The 20,281-nt window shown below is 41.7% G+C and overlaps 2 protein-coding genes and 1 long non-coding RNA gene across 3 annotated transcripts; 1 reads left to right on the plus strand and 2 right to left on the minus strand.

The window, feature by feature from the left end:
- Positions 1-539: 539 nt before the first annotated feature.
- On the minus strand, positions 540-10,375 carry chchd10 (coiled-coil-helix-coiled-coil-helix domain containing 10). The gene is made up of 4 exons (XM_008113730.2): positions 10,208-10,375; positions 5,116-5,332; positions 2,015-2,165; positions 540-844 (listed from the first exon to the last, which is right to left on the minus strand). Exons 1-4 carry the CDS (start codon positions 10,249-10,251, stop codon positions 825-827), a joined length of 432 nt encoding a protein of 143 aa, XP_008111937.1. The 5' UTR covers positions 10,252-10,375; the 3' UTR covers positions 540-824.
- Positions 10,376-10,455: 80 nt separating this feature from the next.
- Positions 10,456-15,316, plus strand: LOC134292869 (uncharacterized). Its single transcript, XR_009999982.1, has 3 exons — positions 10,456-10,726; positions 11,151-11,269; positions 14,930-15,316. It is a non-coding gene; the product is annotated as an uncharacterized LOC134292869 (long non-coding RNA).
- On the minus strand, positions 12,459-20,281 carry LOC100555543 (phosphatidylethanolamine-binding protein 1). Its single transcript, XM_003222751.4, has 4 exons — positions 19,895-20,281; positions 17,380-17,489; positions 14,575-14,675; positions 12,459-13,511 (listed from the first exon to the last, which is right to left on the minus strand). Exons 1-4 carry the CDS (start codon positions 20,027-20,029, stop codon positions 13,294-13,296), a joined length of 564 nt encoding a protein of 187 aa, XP_003222799.1. The 5' UTR covers positions 20,030-20,281; the 3' UTR covers positions 12,459-13,293.

Raw genomic sequence — 20,281 nt, forward strand, 5'->3', positions numbered from 1 at the left:
ATCCCTCCAAAGACTTCCAGTATTTTTTCTTGGCCATGGGGGTTCTGTCTGTCAAGTGAGTTCCAGGTCCATCGTTGGTGGTGTTCAGTGTTCTTGGGTTGCAGGTGAACTATACATCCCAGTACTACAACTCCTATAAATCATGGAGAATTCTCCCCACACCTCTCTCTCTAGTATGTTCAGTTGCTGATCAATTCCTCTTTGCTGTGTGCCATAGAAAAGAATAGGAAAGGGTTAAGGGAGAGGCAGTGGGCGGGGTCATGCAAATTCCACAACAATGGAGAATCAGAAACACTGAGATGTATGTAGTGGAGGACAAACAGAAAATATAAGATGAAATTGTCCCTATATAAAAGCCTCCACTTGGTGTTTGTGGGAGATACCGGCAGGGCTCTTGGACATGTTCACAGCGCTCGCCATAACCTGCAATGTCATTGGCGGGAGGGCCATTGGTGTCTCCTGAGTAGTGGGAGCCAGAGCTCTTTGTGGAAGTGGGAGCTTGTCTGTATAAGTCAACATCCCAGTCACACAACCACACATATATATATATTCATTTTATTATATGTAGAGATTAACGAAAACATACAAGCAAGTTCTAGATTAAAATAAACCATCTTTTTATTTCACAAGTGACAACCAGATCCTAAAAGCCCTGCCATGAGGCATTTCACCCTGAGATCTCCTCACTTATTACCTACAGCTGAGAAGAGCACTAAAGAGATTTGATTAAACTGGCCGGATCCCTTCTTGCCCATTGCTCGCTTGCCCTTCCAGTCCCTTCCAATTCATGGCTCGTTCATGGGTGCATTGGTGCTCAAAGGTCTTCACAAGAGGGAAGCAACGCCTGCAGAGAAGGAAAGACAGGCTTGTTCTCAGCACAAAGGTTCAGTAGGAGAACCACCGCTTTGTATCGTATATACTCGAGTATAAGCTAACCCAAATATAAGCCAAGGCACCTAATTTTACCACAAAAAACTGGGATAACTTATTGACCTGAGTATAAGCCGAGGGTGGGAAATGAAGCAGCTACTGATAAATTTCAAAATAAAAATAGATCCCAATAAAATTACATTAATCGAGGCATCAATAGGTTAAATAATGTATATATATGGATACAGATATACAGGTACATGGATCTATGTGGAGATAGGATTTGCAAGGACCTGCAAACATATGAGAGGAAAATTCATATATAAAATTAATGTATATCGATAGATAGATACAGATATATAAGTACATAGGGATTGCAAATGCATGCAGGGGGTTAATGCCTATATATCTGTAGGAGAGATTAACAAATATTTCAGGGGAAATGCTTTTATAAGATATATATTTTTCTTCTTCCTAACTTGCAAGGGCGTCTTTCCCTTTTCAAAACATTCTCTTGGTTAAGAGCAATGGAGGCTTTGGAAAACACACTGATATGGGAGGGTAAGAAATATATCATATATTGCAAGCAATGGCTTCCAGGTTCTGTTGCCCGGCCTTGACCCCATTATAAGCCGAGGGAGGCTTTTTCAGCTCAAAAAAAAGGGCTGAAAAACTCTGCTTATCTTCGAGTATATACGGTATATTCTCTGAATAGTCTTGAGGTTTGGTTCAAAGTACCTGTATGCCGAATACATGAAGTTTGCGAGCAAACCAACTACAGTATGTGATTTTTACAGAAATCTGCTTATTTTTGTCTCTTGGGAGCATGATTTAAATGCAAATATATTTTAAGGGAGAGTAGATGCTTTTGTGCAACTGAAAGAAACAGTTCTGAAACTGCTATATATGTGTGTGTTTTTGTGCATTGGCATCATTTTGTCCCTAACATTTCAAAGAAATATCTTGGCACATCAGTCTAACAGCTGAGAAACCTGAATGCCTTGTATGAATGCAGTTTCCCCAAAAGATTATGACTCTAACAAGTCATGATTTTAACCAAGAGTTTATGGCGTCGTTTTTCAAATGGTTATCCCTTCTAACAAGGGATAGATCATAAAATCTCAATTTTCCAAAAAATACTCACCGTTGCTATACTTGCACTGCTTCAGGGCCTCATTAAAGCCCTCGCACAAAGTCAAGTCACTCTGGTTGGTAGCACACTCCAGGAATTGCTTCATCTCATAGTGGCAGGGCCCGTACTGGGCTTGCTGGTAGGCTGGCTGTTGCCTGGGCTCCTGCAGAAAAAAAGGAAGACTCCAGCTCAAGCAAGGTCAGGCAGAATGGGGGGAAATGATTTAAATGCCGGGAACGGTTTCGGATCAGAACAGACTCCGCGTTCACGTAGCCCAGTAACGGATTACAGCTCCCATTATGCCAACCAGTGGCCAGGATAGTGGGAGGTGTGGCCCAGCACGCTATAGAGTAAAATAAATGTAATAGTAGCAACAATAATAGAGAAAAGTGATAAATGTAATAATACCAATAATAATAGAGAAAAATAATAAATGTATCATATATTCTCGAGTATAAGCTGACCCAAATATAAGCCCACCAGGACCCTCACCTGAGTATAAGCCGAGGGAGGCTTTTTCAGTCTTAAAAAATACAAGAGATGTTGCAAATTAAGGTAGAGCTGGACCCAAAGTATTTCCTCTTGGGGATGCTCAATATTGAAAAAGATAAAAATAAAGAAATTCTGTTTAACTAACTCACCACGGTGGCAAGAATGATATATGCAAAACATTGGAAAAATAAAGAAACCCCCAAACTAAGTTGCTGGTTAAATAAGGTGTTGGAAATGATGAATATGGACAAATTGACGTATTTACTAAAAAATAATAATGGCATATCAAAAAGGCAAACAAACTGGGACTTGATAAAAAAATATCTAAGAGAAAAACAAATGATGATGTTAATTTAAATGAATATCCAGTGGTAATAGATCAAATGCAAGAAGATGTAAAGTATCTGTGTACGCAATGGAAGTCAATTTTACTATTTATTTTATTTGTATTTTTGGTTCATTACTTATACATATATATATATATACACACACACACACACACACACACACACATATATATATATAGATATATATATATTGCTACTGTTTTTTTGTTTTTTGGGTTTTTTGCGTTTCTTTTTGTCTGTCTTCCTTCTTACTTCATTGGGTGATCGTTTTTAATTTGGGGTTTTCTTTTTTTGTGTCAGTTGTTCCTTCCCCTTACTCCTTTTTCATTGTTTCTATGCACATCCCTCACCCTTTCCCCTAATAACCTCTTTGTTTCCATGCTCTTGCTGTTAATCTTATTTGAAATTTCAATAAAAAATTATTTTCAAAAAAAAAAAGGGCTGAAAAACTAGGCTTATACTCGAGTATATACAGTATATTACTATATTGCACTATATCACTATACCATTATATTATTAGTAATATTGCATTTAATATATAATATATAATTAATATTATTATTATATTGCATTACATTATAATATTAGTATCAATATTACATGTATATACAATATATTATATTATTACCATAGCACAATATTATTATATTATATAGTACTATGTTGTTGCTGTACCCCCTTCCAAAGATGGACTTAAGCATGTAAGGGTCACTAACACTAGCAAGCCTATATGTTTCATTTTATTTGCATAAGTTGCTTGGAGTCCCAATTCTGGGGGAAAGGTGACATGTCAATACAAAATGCATTGCAAAATCCAATGCAACACACAGTCAGAGCTGGCAAGATGGTTATGTAAGGCGTCAGTCAACTTCGATGGGGCCAGGAAAACTCTCTTTGGTGTGGGGTGGAAATGGGGTGCCAGTCGGCTTAAGCAACCACAGACTTCGTGAGCTAATCTTTTGAGTAAAGCCACTGCTAAACGGCGTCTCATCCACATCTACTTTTAGCTGACCCTCTAAGCAGGACCCTGCTGCAGCCAAAAGAAAGCCAAACTCCCTGCCTCTATAAAAACCCAGCTACATGCTATATGTCATTCTGTTATTATAGATTTCCCTGACTGCTTTACCCTTTAAAAAAACAGTAAGAGTTTGTGTACTTTGACCGTCTCCATGCTGGCCTTGGAGAGATTGAACTCAAGCTCACCCTACATGCAAAGAGCATTTTTCTGCAGGTAATAATAATAATAATAATACTTTATTTATACCCCGCTACCATCTCCCAATAGGGACTCAGGGAGGCTTATGAAGCAGAACATGATGGTGCCACAAGCACATAAAATACATCAGTATTTATAAAATCAGTGACACACCAATTTACATGAAAACAACAAATTAGCAAGAACTCAACTCAGATTAAATAAAGTGCTCACTAAAAGGCAGCAGTAGCCACTAATTAAAGAGAGGCCATGCAATCAATTACACATCCCAGCTACAAACCAGCTAAAATGCCAACATTAAAGCTGATGGCGTTTAAGTTGTAGTCCAGATGCTGCTGGACTATAACGCCACCATTCCTTGTTTGTTTTGCTGGCTAAAGCTGTCAGTAGCTCAACAGCAGCTAGAATTTCCCTCTTTGAAGTAGCTTATGACTTTAAAGGTAAAAGTTTTCCCTTGACATGAAGGTTTCCCCTGACATTTCTAAGCTGAAGAGCCTGCATTGTCCACAGACACCTCCAAGGTCATGTGGCCACTGGCATGACTGCATGGAGTGCTGTTACTTTCCTGCCGGAGCGGTACCTAGTGATCTACTCACATTGGCATGTTTTCGAACTGCTAGGTTGGCAGAAGCTGGAGCTAACAACGGGAGCTCACCCCACTCCCCGGATTCGAACCACTGACCTTTCGGTCAGCAAGTTCAGCAGCTCAGCGGTTTAATCCGCTGTGCCACCAGGGGCTCCTATGACCTTAAAAATACAACCTAACGACATAGAAGGAGTTATTGCTAATATGTGATTAATCTATGGAATTATAATCTATTACATACCAAAGAAGATAAAGCTAATGTTAAGTCACTGTTGTTCCTCCTGGGTTGAGTGTCAGAATCTAAGATCCCCGAGGGAGAGATCTATCCCCTTTTGTATGATGGTTCACAAAATACAGGTGAATAATCAACCTGCATAGCAAATTAACCGGGATGTGGCATTTACTCCCAAGACTAGCAGTTGTCCTCCTACTCCTGACACACAGAGACAGAGCTGAGCAATGACGGCATTACCGGAGCAGGGCTGCTTGCTGCCTTGGGGGGCTCCGAGCCACCGCTGAACGCCCCGGTGAGAGCGCCGCCCACCACGTGGCCCACGGCGGAGCCCACCGCCACTCCGGCCGCGGTGGTCGCCATCTGGGCCATCAAGCCTGGCTGCTGGGGCTGAGCCGGGGCAGCCACGGCGGAAGGGGGAGGATGAGCCGGAGGGTGGGCATGAGATGGAGCTGGGCTGTGGAGCAAGAGAGGAAAGAGCAGTGAGAGCACTGATACAGAAGGGTTCACCCTCCCCAACCTGAAAGCAGTGTCACCATGCTGCCATTCAACTCAAGGTTTGCATGATAGAATCGACACATTGCCATATATAATAATAATAATAATAATAATAATAAATTATCCGACATGTGATCCAATACAACAGCCAGCAGAGTGTCTGCTGTGGACTCATCGTGTTGTGTTTCTATTATTATTATTATTATTATTATTATTATTATTATTATTATTATTATTATTATTATTATTATTATTATCAAGATTGAACTTCAAAGACTCTGGCAGAAACCAGTACAGGTGGTCCCGGTGGTGATGGGCACACTGGCTGCCGTGCCAAAAGATCTCAGCCGGTATTTGGAAACAATAGACAAAATTACGATCTGCCAACTGCAATCTGTGTGCATCATCCAAAAATACATCACACAGTCCTAGACACTTGGGAAGTGTTCGACTTGTGATTTTGTGATACGAAATCCAGCATATCTATCTTGTTTGCTGTGACATAATAAAATAAAATAATAATAATAATAATTTAATTTTTATACCCCGCCTCCATCTCCCCGTGGGGGCTCGGGGCAGCTAACATGGGGCCAAGCCCAAATTTCCACAATATACAAATTAAAAATATGTGAAGGTTGATGCCATGGTGCCTTAACATAGCATCTCAGCCTCAAAGCCTTGAATGCCTAAACATATTATATTGTTTAAATATAATTTCTGCTCCTTAGCCATTCACTTTGATATTGAATGTGGATGTTTTTAAAACTCAAATTGGTGGATTGGGCCACACTGATCGACAGAGGCATTCCATATATTTATCAGTCCACTTTGGGTTGGAATAATGGCAAGGCAGGCTCATATTTTGTGACTCCGTACATATTTCTTGATAAGAATCAAAACCTTGAGCCCGAGGTGAGAAAAGTATAGCCCTCCAGATATGGCTGCATTGCAGCCAGAGGGATGCGAAGTGAGAATTTTCAACGGAACAGGAATGTTCTCATCCAAAAGGTTATTGTCTGCAAATCTTCCGTTTCCCAATTATATACTGTTAATTGGAGCCATCTAAGAATAAAAAAGTAATAAGATCTTTCTGGTATAAATTAACATTTGGCTTAGAAAAACAAAAAAAAGTTCAGCCCAGGAACTGATTGAACCCAATTAGTAACATTACCTGTTTCCCGGAAGACTCTTTTTCCAAACGTGGAAGACGTCTCACAATTTCACACATGAATTTAATGGTTTGATGAAGTAGAAGCACTTCAACATCACTGTTGAAAAAAACTTCTAATATGTTCCTCAATGTTTAATATTTTCTATGAATTAGTTTGCAGGCGGTTTTCCTAGACCAGGCATGGGCAAACTTCGGCCCTCCCTCCAGGTGTTTTGGACTTCAACTCCCATAATTCCTAACAGCCTACCAGCTGTTAGGAATTGTGGGATTCCTATGCGGGGACATGAGAGAAGCCTCCCACAGGATGGTAAAACATCAGGGCGTCCTCTGGGCAATATCCTTGCAGACAGCCAATTCTCTCACACCAGAAGCAACTTGCAGTTTCTCAAGTTGCTCCTGACATGAATTACAAATATTTGGATGAACACAAATAACCGATAAGGACAAGAAATAAGACGACTTGCAGTTTCTCAAGTTGCTCCTGACATGAATATATATATATATATATAGAGAGAGAGAGAGAGAGAGAGAGAGAGAGTGTATGTATGTATATTTGTCTCTATTTATTTTCTAAGCTGGCCCTCCACTTTCAAAGAGCCCTGTGACTCCAGCAAACAATGGATTTAATTCTAAATCAAACTTGGCACACTTACCCCCCCCCACCCCAATGACCCACAGAACATACTGGAAAGGTATGGATTTTGGGAGTTATAATTCATCCCACTTCCAGAGAGTCCTGTGACTCCTGCCAACAACCAATCTCAACCAAACTTGGACCACAGACCCAACACAGTGGTGTTTGGGGAGAACTGACCCACAACAATGGGATTTGTAGTTCACCCACAAGCATTTTGCATTTTGAAATGACAGCATTCATAAAAACAAAAGCAAACAAAGACAATGTCTTATAAATAGCATTACAAAAGACCTAATCGGGGCATCACCGGATACCCAAGCTAGTTTAATAACTATATCTTAAGTCAATCTTCTGGTCTGTAAGTGTTCCGAGAAAATTCTCAGATTGGAAAATATTTGGATGAACATGAATAACTGATAAGGACAAGAAATAAGACTGATGATGTAGTGGTTTGAGTCTCAGACTCTTTGGCTGAGATCCTACATCTGGATAGTCTCCAGAAGTTTTGTTTAAGGATTATACAACACTGTGCAAGCCTGGTGAGGCTTTGCCAGCATGGAATGAGTGAAGAATGCTGGGAGGTACAGTGCACCTCTGAAAGACCACGTTTTGCCCACCGATTTAAGCGTCTATATCAGGAGAGCAGCTCAGCAAGCTTAGAATAAAAAGTCATGGGCATCATCAGCCTTGAGCCTCTCCTCTCCTTTTGAGAAGGGACTGTCGCTCAGAAACGCAAGAAAAAACCCCACCGTGTTTTGCACACAGAACCTCATGGGTTCAATTCTTGGCATTTCCAGTTCAAGGGAGGAGAGAGGAGGGGAAGAGAAAAAATAAACCTCATTATATTAACAAAACCTCATCTTCCCCGTACCTAAGAACTTAATGGTGCCCCTTGTGTTTGACATTTCAGCGCCAGGTTCCTACATCATTAGTTTTATGAGTAATTCAAGAGCCCCCAGGATCTGTTTAGCTGCCCACACAACAAACAGCCGCCTCAAAGCAGCCGGCCTCCTTCCGAAGGCAGAGTCCAGTCATCCCAGGTTTCACCGCTTGCTTTCAGGGCCAGAACGGCTTGAGAAAGACTCGAGAAAGGCCGGAGAGACAGCGCAGGAGCTGGAGGGCCTATTAAGACAATGGCTTCCAATCTCGGTTCTTCACCCGGGTGGAACTCGGGGCCGCAGAGAACACAAACAGCTTCACCCTGCCTCTAAGGCTAGTTACCTAACAGGGCTGTTGAGAAGGGTAGTCGTCCTGCGCGTTGTTTTTGTGGCTGCCACAAACTATGTCAAACGGGTTGGGGTACTCATCCAAAAACTTGAGCAAAAGGCGCTGCAGGATGTCCCTCCCGCACCAAGTTTTGGCAGTTTAATAAACTTTTCCCGTGTTTTTACAACAAAAACAACTAGGAAATGACATTGATAACCCAGTGACAAAAATTGTGTTACATAGTGTAGTCTTCTCTCTCTGTTTTAGCCATGTTGTACCCTGCCTTGAGCTTCTGGGAGAGGCAGGTAATAAATTATTATTATTATTATTATTATTTTATTTTATGACACAGCAAAAAGATAGATATGCTGGATTTCGTATCACAAAATCACAAGTCGAACACTTCCCAAGCATTTAGGACTGTGTGATGTATCTTCGGATGATGCGCACAGATTCCAGTAGGGTGGCCTTTTGCAGTTGGCAGATCGTAATTTTGTCAATGTCTATTGTTTCCAAATGCCGGCTGAGATCTTTTGGTATGGCACCCAATTATTATTATTATTATTATTATTATTATTGGAAACACAACAAGATGAGTCCACAGCAGACATTCTGCTGGCTGTTGTATTGGATCACACGTTGGACACTTCCCAAGTGTCTAGGACTGTGTGATGTATCAGCAAATAATGCGAGCAGATCACATTATTATTATTATTATTATTATTATTATTATTATTATTATTATTATTTGATACACAAGATGAGTACACAGCAAACAAGATCAGTCTGCTGGCTGTTGTAGTGGATTACACGTTGGACACTTCCCAAGTGTCTAGGACTGTGTGATGTATTGGCAAATAATGCGAGCAGATCCCATTTCTCATCTATTATTATTATATTATCATTATTGTTATTAAGGCTGGTTCTACACTGCCATATAATGCAATCTGAATGGCACAATATGGGTCTATCCTGACCACGTAATGCACTTGAAACTGCATTATATGGCAATATAGAACTAGTTCTATGTGGACAAATGGGAAGGAGATCAAGGTAAGGAATAAAATGCAAAGAGGACTGTTTGTCCCCCAAAATGTATCATAACATTTGCAATATAGTCGTATAATATAATATTGCAATATAGTCGTATAATATAATATATTGTATGTATATATACTTGTAAACCGCCCTGAGTTCCCTTCGGGGTGAAAACGGCAGGATAAAAATGTCGCAAATAAATAAATAAATAAATAACTTCTTATAATTTGACCTATCTTATGGCACTCGTTTTCTCCGCAAGGTGAGTTCAGTGTTTTGCTTTGGGCTTTCCCTGTGGCCGAGAGAGTGTGACTTTCCCAAGGTCACTCTGTGCCCTATCCCCCAGGATCTGATCCCAGGTTTTCTGTTTTATCCCAGGTTGTCTGGCAGTGCGGACTCATCTAACCCAGTTCAAATCAGAGATTGGGCCCTTCCAGGCAGGCCCTGTAGCCCAGGATCTGATCCCAGGTTTGCTGTTTTCAACTGGATTCTATGAGTCCGCACTGCCAGATAAACGGAGACAAACTTTTAAAAAATCCTTCTGCCATTTCAATCGAAATGTCTTAACTTGGCATTCAAGCCGCTGTTTAAGCTCGGGGTTGCAAGAAGGCCCCTGAGCATGTGCAGAGTGATTTCCTCAAGGCAGCTGGCTCCACTCTGAGATCCTGGGGGTTGTAGTTGCACGAGGCCCATGCGGTGGGGTCCATTGCCCGGAGCCAGGGCAGCCAAAGCGGTATCAAACCGGGTTAAGTGGACCGTGGAGCTGCCTCCCCCCTTCTTACCTGGCCCCGGGCCGGGAGCCCACGCTTCGGCTGCCCCTGGGCATGGCGCCACTCGGCCTCGGGTCCTGCCTGCCTGCCTTCCCGACGAAGGGATGACCCGACTCTCCTTGAGCTTCACCGTTACGCAGCGGATTCCGAGACTTGGAACCCACGTGGCCGCCCGGGTTCAACTTCCCTCCCAATTAGAACGCCGCTTCTGCGCAGGCGCATTCGGGCCGGCCGAGGTTAAGCTCCCTGGCTTGGGCCTGCCAGGTGGTTTGGACTTCAGCCCCCAGAATCCCTTGCCGCTGGCCAAGCCGATGGGGGCTTCTGGGAGTTGAAGTCCAAAATAGCTGGAGGAGCCATGTTTGGCCATCACTGCCCCATCATCTCCCAGAATGCCAGAGCTTTGACCAGAGTGGCTAAGGGCTCATAGAATCATAGAGTAATAGAGTTGGAAGAGACCTTCTAGTCCAGTGGTTCTCCACCTGTGGCTCCACAGATGTTTTGGCCTTCAATTCCCAGAAATCCTAACAGCTGGTAAACTGTTGTCGAAGGCTTTCATGGCCGGGATCACAGGGTTGTTGTATATCTTTCAGACTGTATATACAGTAGAGTCTCACTTATCCAAGCCTCGCTTATCCAAGCCTCTGAATTATCCAAGCCATTTTTGTAGTCAATGTTTTCAATATATCGTGAAATTAGTAAATACAGTAATTACAACATAACATTACTGCGTATTTAACTACTTTTTCTGTCAAATTTGTTGTATAACATGATGTTTTGGTGCTTAATGTGTAAAATCATAACCTAATTTGATGTTTAATAGGCTTTTCCTTAATCCCTCCTTATTGTCCAAGATAATTGCTTATCCAAGCTTCTGCCAGCCCGTTTAGCTTGGATAAGTGAGACTCTACTGTATTTTTATATACATTTATATATATATTTTCCTTTCCTTGCCTAGTTTATCCATGCCTCACAGCCTCTGAGGATGCCTGCCGTAGATGTGGGCGAAACGTCAGGAGAGAATACTTCTGGAACATGGCCACACAGCCCGAAAGACATACAACACGTTCCTGAACTGTGAGCCACCTATTCATTTCTTGGGGAAATTACAATAAAATCCACCCTGCACAGCACCTTTTGGCACTCATTGTGCAAACATGAGAAAAATTGAACACTGCGTAAGCCTTCCAATCAGTCTGCTAGTTTCAATAAGGTTGCAGCTTGCTACCTAAAATGTGTGTTTACCCTACCAGAACAGAAATATTGAAATATTACAGAAAGATGTTCTGGCTTTCGTTCTTCAGCTGTTTAAAGAGATGTTTTGTGTATTCAAGGCAGTTATATGAAATACAGAACAGAGTAATCTAAAGTCAATAAATGACGCTTGATGTCACCTGCTGGGTTGAAAAAAAAAAGGTCATGTAGAGTGTTAAAATCTGTATCTCCAGAAGTTTTCCCTTTTCTCTAATGTTCTTGGATTTGACAATCTTTCTGTCCCAATCACTGTCAGACTAAAGAGGCTGTGATGTTGGGAATTAAAGTGCTTTGCTGTTGCTGGCTTGTTTATTTTTGGTCAAAATTGCAGGTTTATGTGTGTTTTGGCACATATTGTTTTCCCTACATACTGTGGACAATAACCTGTTTGTACTTGGTGATATAAATTAGATTGTGTAACCTGCAAGTGAAATTCTGCTTAATATACTAAGTTTGGCTAGTCAGTGTGCCTACCAAGGAGACTGTTTTCCTGACACAAACACAAATGATATAACACTTGAATTCACAAGGATGTGATCAGAGATCGCTTATCTGAAGATAGCTCTCACGGGTAATTTTTTAAAATTCAGAAGTCAATAGAAAGCTCGAACAAGAGGTTGAGTGATAGCTATGGCATAACAATGCGTGGATATTAAAACATAATCTTTTAAAATCATGAAATGGTACAGTAAAACCAAGAGATATGGAGAACAATGTGAGATAGTAATCGGGAGAGTGGTGGGCACTGCCTCCCCAAGGCTGTTTCTACTGCCCTTGATTTCTTCAGAGTTCTCCTTCTGACTCATTTTTGGCCAAAATGCAAGGAGAAATTGCCTTGCCTAGAAGCCCCACAAATTGGCAATTCATATTTTAAACAGACTCTGTCGCAGCCTGACCAGCCTCAAAGGGTTGTTTTGACAATACAGTATAGGAAAGGAGAGTCATGTAAAATGATAGATATAATGTAGGCATGACCCTACCAAGGAACAGCAAACAAGTCCAAACACCAACCTCAATTCTAAACTTTTTATTGAGAGTTCCAAACAGAAACAAGAGCAGATACACACATTGCCCCTCCCCTTGCTAAGGAAGTGCTACAACACTGGTGAATGTGTGGGCCAAGCCAATAAATCTCTAAGAACATCTGCGATAGCCTGCCTAAGAACAACACTAGTGGGAAGAAAGACGGATCCATCTCCATGTGTAACACTGGCAAAAAATACTGGTAGAGGGAGGGGACAAGAACCCAACAATAAACAACAGATTTTAAAAGGTTGCAAGTACTATTAACATCTTGCTAAAACATGAAGGCAATGAAAGATAAGAGGAACTTAGTGAGAAAAGATGACAGGCAAGTGCAATCAAAACAGCAGTCTCAATACTGTCTAAAAGGAGGCTCACTACCATGTTTAAATACATCAGCCACACAGAAGGCCAGTATGCTTTGCACCTCCCTTCCCACCAAAATACCACCAGGACTTTCCGAGCCTATGAGCAGAACTGTGAAAGAGAAGAAGCCTGTGTGATGACGCCCTGCCTCATGGGTACGCCAACATGTGGCCCTCCAGAGGCTGCTGGGCTGCAGCTCCCATCAGGCTGTTTCTGAGGGATGATGCAGTCCACCATGATCTTGAGGGCCACACAGATTTAACTTGTTGTAACAGACTAAATTAATACATTTGGGACTGATCACATTACCAACTAGCTGAGTAAAATGAAAATGCATGCCCCCATGCGAGCATCGGGAGCACTTTGGGGTTTCCAGTATCATCCCAGTAATTTATGCAACACTACAGGTAAAGGGTGGTACGGAAGAGCAGGCATTGGAACAGGGCAAGAGGCCAGCTTTACTTTCCAGATAACTGCTCATAGACCTTTGGCACATAGTCATCCCACTCCGCCTGGTAGCATGTGCCTGCCACAGGGGTTCCCAGCTTATACTTCTTGCGGAAATAAGACACATGGAAATTGCTGCGCTGATCCGCCGAACGGTTGCTGAGGATGGGCTCATTGCAGTTCAGTTGCTGGGGCTGCTGATAGACCAGCCACACGTAGCGATGGAGCCCTGTCAGACACAAGAGAGGGGGGTAAGATCCACCGATGTAACCAGGCAATTTAAAACTGTCTCCAGGCAACTCCAGACTTCCCTGTGAAATTGTCCACTTTCTTTGGCTACTTCATAAAATGTGCATCGATAGTGTTGCAACAAATGGGCAAACCCTCTAGAGGATTTGCACTACAACTCCTATAATCTTCAACTACTGGCCATAGTGACTACAGCTTATGTGGGTAGCAGACTCAACTTTTTGCAGGAAAGCATTGTAGGGAAGGCTGACATACAGCATCGAAGTCTGCATCTTACAAAGCCTGTTGGAAGCTGACCACTAATACTTGCAATGAGTAACCTGAACCAGTGTGCAGGATGATAGCAAGACCCAAGCACCTTCACCTTTGTCGTTCTTTTATTGATAAGCAGAGTGCTATTCTTTGGTTACATGCCATTCCTGCTTATTTCCCAAGAGGTTAGATGTTGTTCTTTCTTTGTTCTAGAAGAAGGCAGCCACACAGTTCTGTGATATCTGCATGTGAACCTGCACTCGAGAAAGCCAACTCTGGGGATTTTGTATACTACATTAAGATTTCTCTTCGGATCTATCCCTCAATACATTTCTAGCAAAAATGCAACGCAAGTTTGCTTTTCTTTCTTTATTTTCGTTCTACAGATACAAATCCCATCATCAAATCACTGTGCCCCACTACTACAAATAGTCTATTATTTGTATAAAAAGCCAAAACGCAATAAAAGGGCATAGTGAAAACAACTGCTTTGGCATAACTGAATCATTCAGGATTCACTGAGTCAGCCAATTAAGAAATCATTGACAGGGTTTCTTTAAAAGTTTATTTTATTTCCTCTTCTTGATGCATAGAGCAAAGGCAACGGCGCAGACCACTAAACCCCAACTGTTTTGCATTACTTTTCTTTTGCCTCTCACTCCCAGCTTACTCTGACAGACAGGCCTGGGGCTTCTGCCTATAAGGGCCAACTCAAAGAGTCAGAGAATAAGCACACACTCCACAAAAGCACCCTTAGTGGTCTGTAAACAAAGTAGATACAGGTTACCTACCTGACCCTTTTGGAGGAGCAGATCCAATGTAGTCTGAAAGGACACAACCACTATTGATGTCATTACCCTTCATGTTGGCCACAAGGAAGTGGTGCCACTCCCTAAAGAAGAAAAGAATCTGTCTCAATTTCTTCACGGATGGAGACCCAAAGACAGTTTTGCAGAATGTCATGTATGCAGAAGATATTTCAACGTATTTCAGACGGTCAGTTACTAATACCTGAATCCAAAGGGCAACTGAATCTGCATGTTGGAAGAGCTGCTGGATTTTTTCCTAACACATGCATACCTCAGTTAGCAAAATATCTGTCCAAAATATCTGTTTTTTTAATGACCACTTTTTTTTCTTTTTCAGCAGGATCAGTGTTGGGTTGGAGCAGCCTACCTACAGTAAGGAATGGAATAAAGCTTGAGCTGGAAGAAAACAGGTTTCTGCTCTAGCTGATCATACTGTAACTGCAGCAGGCAAAGTAAACATCTGCCTCCAGAAGATATTACTTCACCAGCTAACTCAAGCCTGTTTAGAAACCATACATCTATAGGTTTGGATATCAAAATGGAAATCATGAGAACAGTACAAGCTGATGAAAGGAAAAACACATCCGTGGATACATTTTGGAGAGCTTTCAAGTTCTCCCTAAAAGGTTTAACATGTTTTTGTTTACTTATGTAAGGCTTAACATTTTTCATTCCACATATCCATATTGATAGCTTTGGATTAAATGTTTACAAAAATGTTGAACCACTCTTCCTTTTTGTAATGTAAAAAATTATTCCTATGTTTTTCTGTTATTTCTACTTCTAGTAACAGTTTTTTTTATTAAAGTGCTGCTCAGGAACATATTTCCTTTGTCCATCAGGTATAGAGAAGGTATGCTGCTTCTTCCCACTTCATTTCAGTCATTCAGCTCTTTATTCTTATTTTTAAAAAATTGACTAAACAGAGAAAGAGGAGGGAGCACTCTGATAGCAGCCTAGAATGGTGTTACTGCAACTGAGTGCCCTCTGGACACTTTAGACTACAGTATTTGCGCTGACTGGAAGGTCCCAAAAGTTGTAGTCTGAAAAAAATAACCTTTTCCAAGTTCTGATTGTCACAAGGGCCAACCAAAATTAGATTTCCTTGAGTTCACCCCAGAGGAAGGACCCATATGCCTCCACAGTACGCTCAACCTTTAGTTCATGGACATATGTATTTCAAAAGTGCTCCAGCCTCAAGCTGGAGCTCACCTAACCTGTAACCAATAATATGACCAATACAAGCACTTTGAGTATATGCCCTTTTGTTAGAGAATTGATATTTTAGACTGAGGAAGAGGCTTTTAACAAGGGGAGAGATTACACTATATAACAAAAAAAATTAAAAATATGTTCCTGGTTTGAAAGTATTATTTCCCATTTACTTATTTTGTGGGGTACTTCCTTTGAAAGTATGGTAGTTATTATACTCCAGAAACTTCATTTATGTGGCTGCCACAAATTATGTTGAATTGGTGGAGACTCTATGGGCTGCAGGATGTCTCACAAAAACAAAGTTTTTGAATAAACTTTTTCCATGTTTTTATGATAGAACCAATTAGGAAATGACATTTATAACCCAGGAACAAAAACCATGTTATATAGTGTTATACTTTTTACCATTTTAAATTAAATTGCACTGCAATATTATAAAGAATTTGATTGTGCTTTAAGACTCTTGTGCCTGTTTTTATTTATACCTGATAATAAATAACACAGGAAGGTACAATTTCTCAGTTTTCAGTTCATGTGGTATTCTTCCTCTAGCTTACTTCCTCTAGCTTACTGACGCACACCAGCACACATGTGCACTGATTGAAATCAGTGCCAAAGAAAAAAACGGAAGGAGTCTTGAAGCAATCATACAGCTGTATCATGGCAGGTTTTTTTCCCCACTGCAACCAATCAAGGTGCACATGCACTGGTGTGTATGAGTAATCCATTAAAAAAACGCACCAAGTGAAAACTACTACAAGGTGCGCAATCACCTTACCCCCAAGTATACATTTGAGAAAAATTCCCAAGGTAAAAATCAGGACAAACTTTTAGAAGCAAATCAAATTTACAGATTAATTACAGAATGGAACGGGGCAAGCTGTTCGTTTAATTTTAATAATGCCCATCTCCTACCATGGTAGATTATAGACAAAAATTTAAAAAGTACAGCTAACAACATAAAGTTAAAAAAAGATATCCTACTAAAACACAAGCAATTTAAAACAGTATAAAAGCATATAAAAGCATAGCAATTTGAAAAAAGTACAGCATATACCCTATTAAAAAACCTTTCTGCACAATAGGTTAATTGCTAAGTGCCTGGGTTTTTTTGGGGGGGTTTTTTTAAAGCTCTTTACATGCTAATGGAAGGGCCAATGTAACCTATTGAATCAAATTCCACAGATGAGAGCAGCCTCCAAGAAGACCTTCCCTCTGTCCTCACCAGGTGGGCCTGTGACAAAGGAGATATCAGGCAAAAGCTACCCCTTGATCTTTAGCTCCTGCAAGCTGATTCTCAACCCTTTTGCCATCCAGTCAGGGCATGGGAAACCTCTTAAATGCAGCATCCAGGTTATCTACTAGATCCAACGCAACACAGAAATTCTAGATCAGTGGTTCTCAACCTGGGGTCCTCATATGTTTTTGGCCTACAGCTCCCAGAAATCCCAGCCAGTTTACCAGCTGTTATGATTTTTGGGAGTTGAAGGCCAAAAACATCTGCGGACCCCAGGTTGAGAACCACTGTTCTACATGGTCCCACATGATTCAAACTGTCCCGGCTTCTCTCACCTGAATTTGGGATTTCTCCTGCTAGGGGCATCAGGGTCAGTAAGAACCAAACTATAGAATTTCTCTGGATCACAGGTTTCCCATTCAATGCTCGTTGGGCGATTCTTCACCTGCCAAAACAAAATGGCAAGGCAGTTATCATTTCAAAAGGGGAAAGACACAACACTTTCCGTCACCCAGGACCGTTTTCTTCCTTTTACAGTAGACACTCCAGATCCACGATTTCCACCAACAGTGGATCATCACATCCTATATATAAAATGGCAATGAATTTTCAAATCATGTCTAATATCAGAGGGAAATTAAACACCTGGGTCCCAACAACTGCCTCCTATCATTTACAGTAATTATTTAATTCAAGGGTACTGTTCTATTATCTGGGCATTTGTTGCCCAACTGGTAAATCCAATGGTTTAAAAATATTATGGAAAAGTAAATTTCACCATCTCAATTTTTGATTTAGTTACAGAAGACCTATCAGACTTTTTAAAAGGTTGGCAGACAATCCAACTAGTGGTCCAAAGCCCCATAAGAGATGGCCACTCCAATAGCTGCTCCAGGCTAAATAGGAGATCTCCCAAGCCAAGTCTCATGTAGGAACATTAACATTACTAACTGACAAGTATTTTCTGAATTTTCAACCCACATTTCAAAGTATATGTACCAGTTCAAAGAACAAAATATGGGATTTTATTCAGCTGTGTGGAAGGGGCATAATTTAATGAACTGGTCTCATAGATGCTGGTACAGACAGGCCATTCCAGTTGTCAAGACTAACTGGCCATGAAAAAAATCCTTGATGTAAAATGTTCTGCACTGTCCTAACATACTTTTTGCAAATTATTACCCAGGCAGGGAAACTGTTAGGAATGTTAAGGGCATGCTGTAAGATAATAGCTTGCAAATCAAAACAATGGATTCGAAAAAGAAGAACTTGGGAGTCATTCTGAAAATCAGCTCTCTACTTGGCATTTATGCCCACCCAAGGAGACACAACTTAAAGTGGATACTTTTGAATTTTTTAGCATACATATGAGAAGAGAGTCTGCACGCATACACACACACACATGCCGACAGCATGTTCCAAAAAGGTACGCACCTTTAACAGCTCATAATTCTGGAAGCTTTGTTCTATCATTCTTTTTTTTTTTTAAACAACCAAACATATATAACCTTAACAGGATGAAAGATTCTGCTGGTAGACAAGCGTGGGGAAATGACAAGAGAAACTTGAAATGAGGTTGGTGACTCTCTGCTTCCACAATGCAAGCAGGGCATGGCTGCACAAGGACGACTGTTGCAACAGCTTACATAAAATAATACCTTCAGATGGAATTTGTAACTCTGGCTAAATCATTATGACAACATTTCTTCTTCAATGTAAATATATTGATTTAGCCTTCAAGTAATCACCGGTGCTAGCATTAGCCATTAAAGGATATATAAGCATTTTGGAGGGCCCCCTACAATAGACAACGGGCCCTTCCAAAGCAATCCCTATATCCCCGGATCTGATCCCAGGTTTTCTAGTTTGAACTAGATTATATGAGTCCCCATTGCCAAATAATATGGGATAAACAGAAAACTTGGGATCAGATCCTGGAAGGGCCCAAGGCATTCAGAAACAATATCCATTGTTACCGTGTGCCTTGATCATTTCCAACTTATGGTGAATGTGGGTGCATCTACACTGTCAACTGAAAGCAGTTTGATCCCACTTTAACTGCCAGAGCTCAATGCTATGGAATCCCAGAAGTTATAGTTTGGTGGGGTACCGGACTCTTGGTAGCTGAGGCTAAACATCTTGTAAAGCTACAACTCCCAGGATTCCATAGAATTGAGCTAGAGAAGTTCAAATGGTCTTGAACTGCAGTGCAGATATATACAGTAGAGTCTCACTTATCCAACATAAACGGGCCGGGAGAATGTTGGATAAGCGAATATGTTGGATAATAAGGAGGGATTAAGGAATAGCCTATTAAACATCAAATTAGGTTATGATTTTACAAATTAAGCACCAAAACATGTTATACAACAAATTCGACAGAAAAGGTAGTTCAATAGGCAGTAATGCTATGTAGTAATTACTGTATTTACGAATTTAGCACCAAAATATCACGATGTATTGAAAACATTGACTACAAAAATGCGTTGGATAATCCAGAACGTTGGATAAGTGAGTGTTGGATAAGTGAGACTCTACTGTATATGAATGATTGATCTGTGGACTGCAAAGGCTGCCAGAGGCCCCTTCAACACAACTGAATACAACCAAATCCCACCTTTTCTGCTTTGAACTGGGATACCTGGCTGCGTGGACTCGGAGACTCCAGTTCAAAGCAGCTCTTGTGGACCATGGGCCTTGACATTCTGGGTTAGATGGCTGTGTGGAAGGGCCCAGTCCAAAGCGGATCTTGTGGCGCATCTGTCTTGATGTTCTGGGTGATGGGGCTGTGGGGAAGGAAGGGCCCTCGGGCTGCGTCTTCCACCCGAGGAGGCCGCGGACGGGCCTTACCTGGGTCGGGGTCAGCACTTTGCCCAGTTCGTCGATCTCCACCGAGCCGTAGCGGACCCGCAAGGGGTAGGCGGGCTTCTCCTCCACCTCGGGGAGGCTCAAGGGCCCTCCCCAGGCCGACAGGTCCACGGGCATCTCGGCTTGCGAAGGCAGGCTCCCCTCCTCCTCCTTGTCCCACAAAAGCGCGCCTAGCTTCGGCCAGGGACAGAAACGGCGCTCGGGCCCGGATTGACAGCGCCCTCCTCCAATCCCAGAAGAGCGGCCTGCCTGTTCTGCGTTGCCATTGGCCGGGGCGGGAGCGAAGGGGTAGTTATAGCGGTGTGCCACAGGGGCAGATGGAAGCCTCTGGGCCCTTCCACACGGGAGTATAACCCAGAATATCAAGGC

This window comes from Anolis carolinensis, chromosome X (assembly GCF_035594765.1).
Source record: "Anolis carolinensis isolate JA03-04 chromosome X, rAnoCar3.1.pri, whole genome shotgun sequence".
Lineage (NCBI taxonomy): Eukaryota > Metazoa > Chordata > Lepidosauria > Squamata > Dactyloidae > Anolis > Anolis carolinensis.

Coding starts and splice junctions, on each gene's coding strand:
- LOC100555543 (XM_003222751.4), bottom strand. CDS start 20,029: ATGCCCGTGGACCTGTCGGCCTGGGGAGGGCCCTTGAGCCTCCCCGAG. Junction 17,490..19,894: donor AAGTGCTGACCCCGACCCAG/GTAAGGCCCGTC, acceptor TTGTTTTGGCAG/GTGAAGAATCGCCCAACGAG. Junction 14,676..17,379: donor AGGAGAAATCCCAAATTCAG/GTGAGAGAAGCC, acceptor TTTCTTCTTTAG/GGAGTGGCACCACTTCCTTG.
- chchd10 (XM_008113730.2), bottom strand. CDS start 10,251: ATGCCCAGGGGCAGCCGAAGCGTGGGCTCCCGGCCCGGGGCCAG. Junction 5,333..10,207: donor GGCTCCCGGCCCGGGGCCAG/GTAAGAAGGGGG, acceptor CTTGCTCCACAG/CCCAGCTCCATCTCATGCCC. Junction 845..2,014: donor GCAGTGCAAGTATAGCAACG/GTGAGTATTTTT, acceptor CCTTCTCTGCAG/GCGTTGCTTCCCTCTTGTGA.